The sequence below is a fragment of the Labrus mixtus genome, chromosome 22 (genome assembly GCF_963584025.1).
Source record: "Labrus mixtus chromosome 22, fLabMix1.1, whole genome shotgun sequence".
In the NCBI taxonomy this organism is placed as follows: Eukaryota; Metazoa; Chordata; class Actinopteri; order Labriformes; family Labridae; genus Labrus; species Labrus mixtus.
The window spans coordinates 18,989,784-19,002,830 of NC_083633.1; the positions used below are offsets into that span (position 1 = coordinate 18,989,784).

General features: G+C 42.8%; 2 protein-coding genes across 8 annotated transcripts in view; one reads left to right on the plus strand and one right to left on the minus strand.

Moving 5' to 3' along the window:
* The window catches only part of kin (Kin17 DNA and RNA binding protein), a 143,191-nt gene that overhangs the window by 78,584 nt on the left and 51,560 nt on the right, over positions 1-13,047 (minus strand). The gene's annotated exons all lie outside the window — the stretch shown is intronic.
* gata3 (GATA binding protein 3) lies at positions 1,000-12,626 on the plus strand. 7 transcript variants are annotated; one of them, XM_061029291.1, is made up of 7 exons: positions 1,000-1,429; positions 1,561-1,946; positions 2,814-3,347; positions 5,442-5,498; positions 5,662-5,708; positions 7,738-7,863; positions 11,044-12,626. In XM_061029291.1, exons 2-7 carry the CDS (start codon positions 1,712-1,714, stop codon positions 11,320-11,322), a joined length of 1,278 nt encoding a protein of 425 aa, XP_060885274.1. In that variant the 5' UTR covers positions 1,000-1,429; positions 1,561-1,711; the 3' UTR covers positions 11,323-12,626. The 7 variants fall into 7 exon arrangements, with proteins under 7 accessions (XP_060885274.1, XP_060885278.1, XP_060885280.1 ...); XM_061029295.1 differs by having other exon boundaries at positions 2,814-3,290; XM_061029297.1 differs by lacking the exon at positions 5,662-5,708 and having other exon boundaries at positions 5,442-5,587; positions 11,039-11,209.

Genomic DNA, 13,047 nt, shown 5'->3' on the forward strand with positions numbered 1-13,047 from the left:
TTAAGGGGGGGAAAGGTTGCCCTTTAAATTGCTTAAATATTAAACTTGCAAATAAGAAAAGATGAAAATCGAAGGGGGGTTAAATCACTCCCTGTGCGCGCTATCGTGTTCCATTTAATGCACCGTTTTGAATAAATAATGACATGCTCCATTGTTGCTTGTCCGTCTGAGTCTCTGCAAGGTTACAGCGTGGATACTGGTGACTCCACTGACAGCCTTGAAGAAGCCTACATTAAAGATCGTATTTATGAGCATATACTTTTTGAACTCTATAAGCTTCTGCGTCCTTGCTTTCACTTGCGAGGAGATCTGGGGGTTCAGGTTTTTTTTTTTTTTTTTTTTTTTTTGGATGTTGCTTTTTTAGAATAATGTGGCTGTCACCGCGAGAGGACGCACTGTCACAATTTTAAGAGCGTGTGTGCATGTCCCGCAACCTGCCTTTGGCCCCCGAGCAACAGGCTCTGCATGCTGCAGCCTCTTACTACGACTGTGCACAGAGAAAGTGAAGCACCAGGGCAGATCTGAAACAAAAATGCACCACAAATATTTGTATTTTTTAGGGTTAGCGTATTTTTTCTTTTCTTTTAATCATAGTATATAATATAAAACATAGTACTTTTATTTTTTTCTATGTATAAATGTTCCCCTTTCTATGTTTATTTGCCATACTTTTATTTACGTTACGTTCATGTACGTAAGTATCTTTAAATGTAGACCTTATTAAAAAAAAAAAGACGTAATAACCCTGCACCCTTTGGGATGCTTTCGTGCGTAATTTAGGTGTTTAAGCTTTATCAGGCCTATTAAAAAGAAATATCCTCATTTTAATAACATCTTTTTTTGGCAAGGTCATTGAAAAAAAAAAGAATAATCTTGCAGCACTTACTTTCTGCATCTCTCCTTGGCCCCACGTTATATTCAATTAGGGCAAGGCCCCTCCCCTTAACTGATGACACTGACAGACCCTCCTTAAGTTGCGTCGCGCCACAGCTGTCTGCAAGCATTGAGCTGCCTGGCGCCATCCTGAAAGAATGCCTTCACTGTAAAAAAAAAAAAAAAAAAAAAGAGAAAAAAAAGAGAGAGAGGGCAGCTAGAGAGAGAGCGAGTGAGAGAAAGAGAGGTAGAGCAAGGGTGAGCGAGCACGAGCCACACAGACGAGAGGGGAAAGAGAGAGAGAGAGGAGTTAATGGAGAGAGAGAGAGGCTACAACTGCGCACAAACACAGATTTGATCAGTGAGTTTAACTTGCTGGTGCTGGTCAGAGTGCGGTGAAGTCTCCGCTGCGCTCCTGCAAAATCTCTCTACTTGTTGAGCTGAAACACTGAATTCTTTTTTGTTTTTTTTTCAAAGAAGGAAGAAGTTCAGGAACTCTGCGTTGGACTGGATTCCGTTTTTGGACGTATTTATTTTGGTGCATTTGTAATGTGGGGTATGTTTCGTGTTTATTCATTTTAAGGGTAAAACTGACTTAAAGCTTGCCTGTTTTAATCGTGCTGCATGTGAGAAAAACAAAACAAAACCTAAGATTATAAGACATTAAATTCTCCTCTCTGTCTCCAGGTGATCGGAAGCACGCGCGGAACCTGTGGATTTAACATAAATAAACGGATTTTGGACTGATTCTTTTCTTATCTTGTGACTCGTACCGGTTTGCATGAACATTTGCTGAAGAAAAAAAAACAACAACCCGCAAAACACACACAGAAAAAGCATGGAAGTAAGTGCGGATCAGCCACGATGGATGAGCCATCATCCCGCGGTGTTGAACGAGCAGCATCCCGGCTCACATCACCCGGGCCTCGGCCACTCATACATGGACCCTTCGCAGTATCCCCTCGCTGACGATGTGGATGTACTCTTTAATATCGATGGACAGGGGAACCACGTCTCTCCGTACTATGGAAACTCTGTCCGAGCCGTCCAGAGGTACCCTCCTCCTCCTCACAGTAAGTAAAAAAAACGGCCTCTTTAGGGCCTTTTATTTATTTAATAACAAGCACGTTATCCTGTTTAGACCATTCCGCGTAACTTAAACCCTACAGCAAATATTAAATGACAGACTGACGTGTTTGGAATTATTTGTTTAATCTGACTGTGAAGCCGGGGCCAGGTTTCGGTTTTGGCCTGAGTGTTTTTCTGGAAAAACATGAGAGTGTTGTGAAACCACGCCGTAAATATGCATGGTTTACCTCGAGTCTGTTCTTTGGTTTCTATCACAAACCTAAACTCCACAAGCACTGAATCACATCCGAATTGTCAAAGAAATGGCTCGACGAGTATCGTGCGTAAAAATGTGTTTTCTGGATCAAGCGAGTGTTTATTCTAACACTCGTGTTGGCAAGTAAAATATTATTTCAGTAATTGCTTAGCAGCATGTTTGCACAATATTTAGCTTTATTATTGAGTGCTATTCATGCGTAGTGAAATCATTTGTGGAGTTCCCTTTATTGTAGAATTTAACTTCCTCAAACAATCAATCAAGACGTGGAGTCTTAGGAGTGTTTTTACGTGCAGGTTGTTGCCTTCAAGGCCTGCAGAGTGAAAAAGAGAAAAGATTAAAATCACATACGTAGAAATGTAGTTTTAGAAGGCAGTTTCACCTCTCATGAAAGTATTATGGAGACTGATTAATTAAGAGTTTTGTGTTGAGTGTAAAACAATTAAAAGCGTAAATCTGTGCGCAAAAGTGTTCTGTCTTTTTGGCTAAAACGTGAATGTTATTTTTCTAAATATGAAAAGCATGAATGTGTTTGTTCGCTGTTGAGCGTGGAGAGCAGCTCGTAATGTGTTCCTGTGTTTCTGTGCTGCTTCAGGTAGCCAGGTGTGCCGTCCCTCATTACTGCACGGCTCTCTGCCCTGGCTGGAGGGGAGCAAAGGCATCGCGACGCACCACAGCACTTCTCCCTGGAACCTGAGCCCCTTCCCCAAGAACCCCCTGCACCACGGCTCCCCGGCAGGCCTGTCCGTCTACCCCCCGTCCTCCTCCTCCTCTCTGTCCACCGGCCACACCAGCCCGCACCTCTTCACGTTCCCCCCCACCCCTCCTAAAGACGTGTCCCCGGACCCGGGCATATCCACCCCCGGCTCAAGCAGCTCGGTGCGGCAGGAGGATAAAGAGTGCATAAAGTACCAGGTGACCCTGGCCGAGAGTATGAAACTGGAGTCAGCTCACAGCCGGAGCGTGGCATCAATCGGAGCAGGGTCATCCTCTGCCCACCACCCCATCGCCACATACCCATCCTATGTCCCCGAATACGGCCCAGGCCTCTTCCCACCAAGTAGCCTGATAGGTGGGTCATCTTCTAGTTATGGTTCCAAAACAAGACCAAAAACAAGGTCCTGTTCAGGTAGGCGTGCGCTTTATTACATTCCCTTTTGATCTAACATTATATTCCCCAGATTTGCAGGCGTAATGATCAGCCATGTTTAATCTCATACTTAAAAAAAAAATGCCCACGAGGAGCTCATTCATCCCTCACTTGAAAAAGAAAAAGCTCCCAATATGGAGCTTAAAGGCCAAACCTTGAATTCTTTAGAGACGCATCAAAATGCCTCAGAGCTTTTTCTTTCATCATCTGATAATAAAAATATGAATAAAAGCAAATTAATTTACAGTTAAGATTAGAATGTATTTAACAGCACAACACAATTTAAAATGAATTTAATCAACAAAATAAATACTAAATAAATTATAAAGATGAAATAAAACTATTTTTTTTGTCTTCGACCTATTTGGATATTTTCCCAACAAAATCAAATCCCGATGAAAGTAAACGAGTCCATGGCCAAATGCTGTGATTAATTGAGGTCATTTTTTTTTTCCACCTTCCTCTACACCAACACACAGAGAGAAACAGAGACAGAGGGGGGAAGCCAGCTCTCTGGGCTGTGTCGCCCCGTTTATATGTTTAAGATAATCCCATTACTGTCAGACCAGTGCGCGCCACAGTTGCATTGTTTACCCAGCGGTTCAGCACCGGATGCTGCATGTTCATTCACAGGGAAAAAAGCGGGGTGAACCGTCGCCCATGGCAGAGAGCACGAACCTGCACCGAGAGAGAGAGGGAGAGAGACAGACAGAGATATATGACTATTTGTGCAGAAGACGAAGAGGGCTGGTAATTATTTTTAAGGTTATGTCTGCAGCTGAAAACCCAGTTTGCAGTAATGAGATTAATATCAGCGCTTTTGATGGGAGTATAGAAAACAGTGGATTATCTGATGCATATCATCGGGATTATTCTGCATCATACACTAATGCAAATCAAGATTTTAATTCGAGGATAATATGAGATAATGTTCATTTAAAGATATGAGCTTTCCCTTTTAAACTTGAAGAGAATTAAGCGTTTATTTGAAAGCTAAATTGTGCATTACACAAAAACGTGCATTGCAAAAGCCTGCATTAAAATAAAAAGAAAAGAAAATGTCAAGTCGTGTACATTGGATGAGTTCCTGTTTGATTCGAGCAGCAGTAAAGAAGCACTTGTCCAGGTTGTCTGCATGCCTATCACATCTAACACAACACATTTATCTCTCCCTCTTTTCTTTTCTGTGTGTCAGTGAAGGAGAAGTCTGTTTTTGCAGCTCGGGTAGAAAAAAAAAAGGGGGAAGTGCGGCTGCATGAAAATGCAAAAAAGGCTCTCGGCGTGAGCACAAAAGCGCTGTGTGAGAGTCTCTGCTTTCAAATAATGTGGCAGCTCCACTTGTTTCAGTTTCAGGGCCCCCTTTCTCTCTCTCTCTCTCTGCTCTATAATCAAACTGTTAGTGCGCGGCTCACCTGTCGGTGTCACTAGAGAAGTGCCAGTCAAAGCCCCTCAATCGTTCAAAACAAAAGGACACAGCCCTTTATAAAAACTGTTATACACACAGCCGAATTACTAAATAGAGTTATTTAGATTATATAAACTGATAAATTGGCTGATGAGATAAAGAAAAAAATGTTTGTTATGAAAAAACATTTTTAAATGGTCGAAAACCAGATGGCATTTTGCACAGTTAAACAAACTCAGCTTGAAGATTTTGTGGTTTATGAAAAGATTAAGGACCTTAACACTGATGCTGTTTTCACAACAACACCAACCACATTTTTCAAGTGTGTGTGAGTGTGTGTGTCTGTGGTTGTGTGTGTGTGTGTGTGTGTGTGTGTGTGTGTGTGTGAAAAATAAAATACTTGCTGCAGAAAATCAATGTTGCATATGCATATGTTTGCAATAATGTATTACTGTTGATGTTGAAAATATAGCATGATGCATTGTGCATGATGTATAACATTTGTTTTGCTATTTTCTCTGACTTCTAACCTTTTTTATTTCCAGCTTATTTACATGCATGATGAAATGTTTATTTTATATTTTAAAAAAGGGATCAACTGACCAGGGTGTGTCCATGTTTTGTGTGTACGTGTGTGTGTGTGTGTGTGTGTGTGTGTGCTCTTGCAGAAGGTAGAGAGTGTGTAAACTGCGGGGCCACGTCGACTCCGCTGTGGAGGCGGGACGGTACGGGTCACTATCTGTGTAACGCCTGCGGACTCTATCACAAGATGAACGGGCAGAATCGCCCTCTCATCAAGCCCAAGCGGCGGCTGGTACGTCTCCTCCACGTTCCCTTCTCTGTTGATGACATTCTCCGTCTCTCTCTCTGTTTTTTTCCCCTATCCAGGAAGAAGTAGGCCTATTAGCTGCAGGAAATTGACTCGACAAGTGCAGGTCTCTGTTTTCAGATACTACCATAGCAAAAAAACTGCACATTTTTTTTTCTCCTTAAATGCAATGACGATGCTATTTTTTATTTGCAAGAATGTCATTGATTCACATCGTTTTAGCTACATATAGGCCTCCTTTTTAAAGCTGCTTTATTGCAGTGAGGCTGCAGGCCTGCATTCATAGATCGAACCAAAAAAAGCTCCCATCATGTGCACATTTAGTATCAATTTAGGTACCGTTCTCAATTCATGTGGAGCTGTTGTTTTTTTGCAGGGAAAACCCCCCTTTCATGTCATCATAGCTTGTTAGAGGAGTTCCCCCTCTGCCTTCTTATTAAAAAAAAAAAAATCTTTCGAGGCAAAGCTTCATGGCTGCAAAGTGCAGTCCAGCCCCATGCACGCTCTGGACCTCCATAATGTGAAAAGCCGGCTTCCCAGGAAAGGGCTGCCGGATATCTGAGCAGCGCAGATAAGTCGCTTTTAACAACACAAGCCCCGCTTCCCCAGTCAAAACATGCATGGTGCTGCAGAGACCCCAGCCGGGCCAGACACACAAGTCACGACTCCACATTTGTTAGTGTTATATCATCAAATTAAAGATTATGATCAGATGAGGGTAACTGCAACGCCTAAGTGACTTTGTAGATTTTATTTGGAGGGAAAATATGATAGAAAAATTGCAAAAAATAAACGTCAGAAAGTGACACCAGAGAAGAATTTATGATCACTATTTACCCTGATGTGTCTTCAAAACGGCAAATATGACCAATTTCGTGTACAAAATCTAAATGATATAGTAACAAAATAGTATAAGTGCGCATAAAAAAATTAAAAAAAGATTTTAAAAAAAATCACAAAAGCACAGAAGAATAAACGAATTACACGCAGACTTTAACACACGCCTCATATAAAGACGTAACAGGGTTTATTGGTTATTCACAGCACACATGCTGCAGCAGCAGCAGGGGTTATTAGGCCACCACATGTGTATAATTGGAAATCCCTCCGAGAGATAATGTAGTCCTTTAACGTGAGCGTGTCCTCTGCGGTCACCTGTCTATCGATTGTTTTTTTTTTTTTTTAGAGATTATAACATCAATGTCAAAGGCACTGCAGCAGACAGGCAAGGCAGCTAAATCCATGAGAAGACACGACTTTCACTGTGTCAGGATGAAGGGAAAAAAACCTCAGCTTTCAGCCTGCAGCGAAGCCAAAAATAAACATTTTTTTATATCGTGCTTTTAATTTGCGTGCAATTATTACAAATAATTCACTGCTTTAGATATTCATATTTACCGCCCCCCCCTCCCCTCCCAAAAAAGCCTGCTCCTATATATAACATAAGACCCTTTATAATCGATACCAACTCGTTCAGGCCCCATTTTTTCCCTTCTTTTCTTTCTTTCCATGTGAATTGTTTTAGAGGTCGACAGTTAAAACAAGCCACGCACTTAAAAGAGGGAGGGGGAGGGAGGGAGGGGGGGTTTAATCAGATTTAATAGCTCTCCCATTTCAAGGCACTGCTTTTATGTCTTCTGTAAATATTTATTCTGCACGGAGGTATGCAGCTCTATGGCGCTATTTTTAGCCTCGAGTGAAAGCAGCTCACTGTTTTTTTTTTTTTTAGGTATTTCTGTCTTTATTTTTCAGCTTCTAGTTAATGCAAAGAATAATGGATGTGCATTGAGTGTATATGCAGTCAAATAAAAGCATGCTTTTTTATGGTTTCTTATATGGATTTTGCACAATACACGTGCCTAAAATAGTTTCATTTGTGCTTTTATTTATTGGTGGCAGTTTTAGATCATGTAAATGTCATGTGCATTATCCTCATGCATACAGGGCTTCTAGGAGAAAACAAAAACATTACATTTGTTAAAATAAATATTGCAAACGCATATTTGATTGGCATTATAAGACAATTTGAAGCCCTGTTTTCGTGTTATATTTGTGAGAATTAAAGTCGATGTTGGTTGGGGTTATTTCGCGGGTCATCTGACCTTTTCGTGTCCTCTCTGTGTGTCGTCGTGCAGTCCGCAGCTCGACGGGCGGGGACGTCATGCGCAAACTGTCAAACGACAACGACGACGCTGTGGCGGAGAAACGCCAACGGGGACCCGGTGTGCAACGCCTGCGGCCTCTACTACAAACTGCACAATGTAAGTAGAAAATACCTCCATGAATATTTATTTTTTCACACACCTGCATCTTCCTTTTTCTCCTCACGTCCTGCCGGGCAACCTTCCTTCCTCCCTCCCTCCTTCCTCCTCCTCCTCTGAATATTTATCTGACTCGTCCCCTGCAGAGGCTTTCCGGGGCCACGCTGATAACAAATACTGTAGAATTAATATGATTTATTGGCAGTAAGTGCGAATCTAAAATGTATAAGAGCGGAGTGAACTAAGCCCGCAGCCTGCCGTCGTTTTGAATATTAAAGAAGGAGGGGGCTTAATTAAAATTCCATTAATTTCCAGGCCGACTTTTCTCTTTTTTCCCCCCTCCCCCCCCCTCTGACCACCAATCCAGTCTGACTCGTTTTGGGTCGCCTCAACACATCACTTCACATCCTCCATCTGAAAACCCAGGGGACTACTTTATCCCCCCCTCCCACCCCCTTCCTCATTTGTGCTGCACAGAGCTGTCACTCTAAATCAGCACTACATTGTAGTTCAAACTATTAATAAACAACAACACAAAGCAGGCTAATTATAGCTCATATTTACTCCTGTCAGCAACTGCACATTTTATTTTTTACTTTGCAAGAAGTGGCTACAGATACTTTTATAAGAAATGACTCAAAGTACTTTTTAATTTAGGAAACAGTGTAAACGTACCGGCTGGGAAATGTAGTCCCAGTATGAAGTGTAAAAGTCTACATCCTATTCGGGAGATTATTTCAAATCGATCACTTGACATTTGAATTAAATATTAAAAACAACGATCTGATGGGAACTATTGAACCTTAAGTTCAGATGTGTTTTGACTTGTTTTGGTCACATTCTGTCTGTAAGTGAGGGACGTGCACTCATGATGTCTTTGTCATGCGTTAGTTTCATTCCTTCAGTTTTGAAGCTGTGACAAGAGGAGAAAATGATGCGCAATAAGTATTAATCAATCATTGATTCATCCTGAAATGCACGGCAGCTAAAGTTGGGAGTCTGTTTTTTGGAAATGTAAGGAAACAAAAGTAGAGGAATGTGTTCAAATGTAGAAGACAGACTCAAAAAAAGTGGTGAAAAAATGATGCGATTTGGAAAGTAGTGTGCAATAATGCAAAAAGTAAAAGATAATTGTGCTCAAATGCAGGAAAGATAAAAGTGAAGAGGCTGTTTTTAAATTGAAAGCAGAGAGATGTGTGTAAAAATGGAGAGGGTAAAAGTGAAGAGTCGTCAGTAAAATAAATACTCTGTCCCGAAGTAGAGGAAGACAGTATCTGTACTTTCTAAGAGAGTATCCTGTGAGTACTCCTGGTTTAATCTTTGTCCCGGTTTACTTTTAGTCTCATACTTTTTTGTGAGTGCAGACGGGTAAAAAGGGAAGAAGAAGAATATTTCCTTGTTGCGTATTAGCGTCTGAACTGACCCCGACCTCTGGGGCGTAATTGGGAAGTTTGTTTTGGTAAATCCAGACTTCTGTTTTGGATTTCTCCCTTTGAAACAAATTCCACATTCTTCATGGAGAGTTCAGTGCGTGTGTGTCCCAAAAAACACCTGATGGAAGCAGCCTGTTGTCCCGCTCACTTTTGAGATAAGAAGTTAACTCAGTCGGAGAGTTTTTGAAGGTCTGACTTTTTTTGTTTTAAGCGCTTGTGAGGTTTCAGGTGTTGGAGAGGATGTGAGAGGCTGTGTGTGTTTTGCTGCGGCGGTCATTGACTGAAAAACACTTTTCGGCTGACTTTTTTGTTTTGTTTGAAGTCTCGCGGGCGGAGGCGGTGGCCTGAGCGCAGTCCGGAGGCCCTGAGGTTTCCTCTGCGAGACATCTCAGGCATCAAAGAGGGCCTGAGCGGGGCTTTAGGTGGGCGTAGAGCTGGAAGGGAGGCAGACGAGGCAAAGAGAGTGAAACCACAGATCTCTGCCCTTTGCTAATCATCTAGGCCACTCTGTAAAAAAAAAAAGAAAAAAAAAAAGAGTCTCAGACAACGAGGAAGAAGAAATCCCCGCTCCCATTTCCCCGGGAAAGAAAGATCAGGAAGCCAGTCGGCCTCATCCACCTCCCCCTCGTAATCCTGCCCACAGTCCCGAATTCCATCATCCAGGCTCTCGTTCTCGGTGCTAAACCGATGCTGGAATACGGCAGCTGGGGCCATTTTGGCCAGGAGAAGGCAGGGCCGAGCGGTTGAGGAGGAGGAGGGTGGGAGAGAGAGAGAGAGAGAGAGCGAGAGCGAGAGAGAGAGAGAGAGAGTGAGAGAGAGAGAGAGAGGAGAAGTTGGCGGTCGTCCTTGCCATGTGTCTCTGTGGTCGACTGGCTCGCACATGAGCTGCCAGACACTCTCTCCGTCTCTTCCTCCATCCTTTCCCTTTTTTCTTTCTCTGTTTCTTTCTGGCATGGACGCAGACTGGGATACACTTCAGCCTGCACACAAAACACTGCTACACACACACACACACACACACACACAGACACACACACACACACACACGTAAACAATCGTATGGTTCAGGACGGGACAGTCACATTGGGTTATAATGGGACTCTATAGCATGTCAATATGTCTCCCTGAAAAACCCAGAATCTGCCTGAGAGGACGTTTAACATCCACATTTTTACCTCTCTTCTGATCATCACTTCACTCAAGCTCCAAACACAAATTCAATTCTTAGGTTTTTTCTTTTTTTTTTGCACCTTTATGCCAGTATTCTGCTCAACAACCAAAACAGAAAGTTGTTATATAGGCATTCATTGTGACATTTTGAGCTTTTAGTACCTGGAAATGTTAAGAAAATGTTGATTTTCCATCCTGAAATGGGGAGTTTATGGATTTAGCGTCCAATGAAAAGCTCTCAGGTTGTGCGTAGCTAATGACAAAGGAGCTAGCAAGCTGTTTAGCATCCTTTTTGATTTTGAATATTGTTGTGTTTTTGGTTAAACTTGACAGAAAAAGGGACACCGACCTTCAAAACACCAATCACTGATTTGATAAAATCCTCCTTTGAGTCTAAAGCAGGAACAAATGTAAAATCTGTGGAGTGAATTAGCTCTCTGCTAGCTAGCTAGCCGTTTCCATGGGAACTTTTAAGCGCTCCCTGCAGGTGTACTTTCCCGTCTCGCAAAACAAACAAACGTCTTTTCTGCGACTTAAATACTAACCTGCATTCTTCTCTGTCTCCTTTCGAGAGCAGATCAACCGACCTCTGACCATGAAGAAGGAAGGCATCCAGACCCGGAACAGGAAGATGTCCAGCAAGTCCAAGAAGAGCAAAAAGTCCCACGACAGCATGGACGACTTCTCCAAGAGCCTGATGGACAAGAGCAGCTCCTTCAGCCCGGCCGCCCTCTCCCGCCACATGTCCTCCTTCCCCCCCTTCTCGCACTCCGGCCACATGCTGAGCACCCCGACACCCATGCACCCTTCCTTCGCCCCCCACCACCCCTCCAGTATGGTCACAGCTATGGGTTAGAGACCTGCACCGAAAAACCCCCCTCACCACTTTAACCCCCCTCGGTACCTCTGCTGACCTGCTCTCACTTCCTTTTAAAGACAAAATGAACTTTTCCCTCGAAGCCCCTCCCCCCCCCTCCTCTTCCAGGCGAGCTGCGGTGCCACGACGACAGCCCTCCTTTTGTCTTCGGTTGTATCTTATTTTTATAAAAATCAAAGTGTACCTCTGCGATGTTGAACGCTTTGCAGACTTGACTTTTAACCTTTTTGGGCGCACTGACCTCCGCACGAGGAAGAGTTTTTTTTTTTTTTGTTTTGTTCCTCCAGCGCGGGAGAGTAAAGAACATTTTCTCTCCCCCCCTCCTTAAAAAACCCCGCCACTGCTCTCCTCCCAGCTGATCCACACGATATAAAAAGGACCTCCATTTCTGTAAAAAAAGCCATTTTTTCCACACATCACCAAAAAACAGACTTAAAAAAAAAAAAAAAAAGAAACTGTTACTCTCGCCCTGAATTCCCAAACCCCGCCCTCTCTCCCTCTTCAACTCGCACCTGTGTAACAGGAACCCCCACCCGCCCCCCTCCCTGCCCCCACAAGCCCCTCCCCTTTCTTCTTCACCGAGGAGAGACAGACATTGAATATATTTGTACAAATTGTATGAAATACAGTACATTTAATGAAGACTTTTTAATTAAGTAAGGAGAAAAAAAAAGGAAAACATGCCCCCCGGGCAGCTAACGACGAGGAAAGGGTACGAGTCGCGGCAGGTGAAGAGGACGCCTTTTGGAGGAAAGAGAAAAAAGGGAGGAGAAAAAGAGAAAAGAGAGACTTTGAGAAGGGCAGGCCTCTGTTTTCGCCTGCGTGAATTGCGTTGCATTAAGTTTGCAGAGAGTCTGCAGCTCTGGCTGTTGGACGTCTCTCTTTTTTTATTTTCTTTGGATGTGCTATAGGTCTCGGGCAATTGGTTTGTGTTGCACCTACACACACACACACACACACACACACACACACACACACACATAAACACACACACGCACACACACACTCTCACACACACCTGAAAGACTTTCTTCCTGCCCACAGATTATATGCATTGTGAAAAAAGTTCCTGTATTTGTTATTTGTATGTATAAAATCAGAGTACCAAAAATACGAAATAAACAAAGATGTAGAATTATTTCTTTATGTTATGCAGACTGAATGGTTGTAAAAATTTAATAATAATCACTAGTGTAAAATATGACTGCTTTTTTTGTTTCGTAATTTTTTTTTTTCCCCCTCTTTGAAAATAATAAACTAGTTTAATCTCTGTTGACATGTTAGCGCTGTGGTCCGGAGCCCTCTTTTTTCTGTGTGATCTTTGACACCCCACTCTTCACCCACAAAACAAGCAGCAGCAGCCGCCATCTTTATTTATTATTTATTATTATTATTCTTCGTATTTCTTTACCCAGCATTCACAGGGGCGGCTCACGCGAGGTCAGTTAGGACACAAACAGGAAGAAGCAGAAATAAACAGAGGGCGATGCAGGAACAAATCAAACAGCGGGGTCAGAGAGGCCAGCCCGGGCAGAAAGAGCTTTTTGTCTCGTCCGACAGATTCATAAACACACAGAGAGCGACATGCAACACTGTACACACACACACACACACACACACACACACACACACACACACACACTAACACACACACATCAAACAACTATCAGTCATTTAGAGCAGAGGATTCATCAGGAAGCAGCA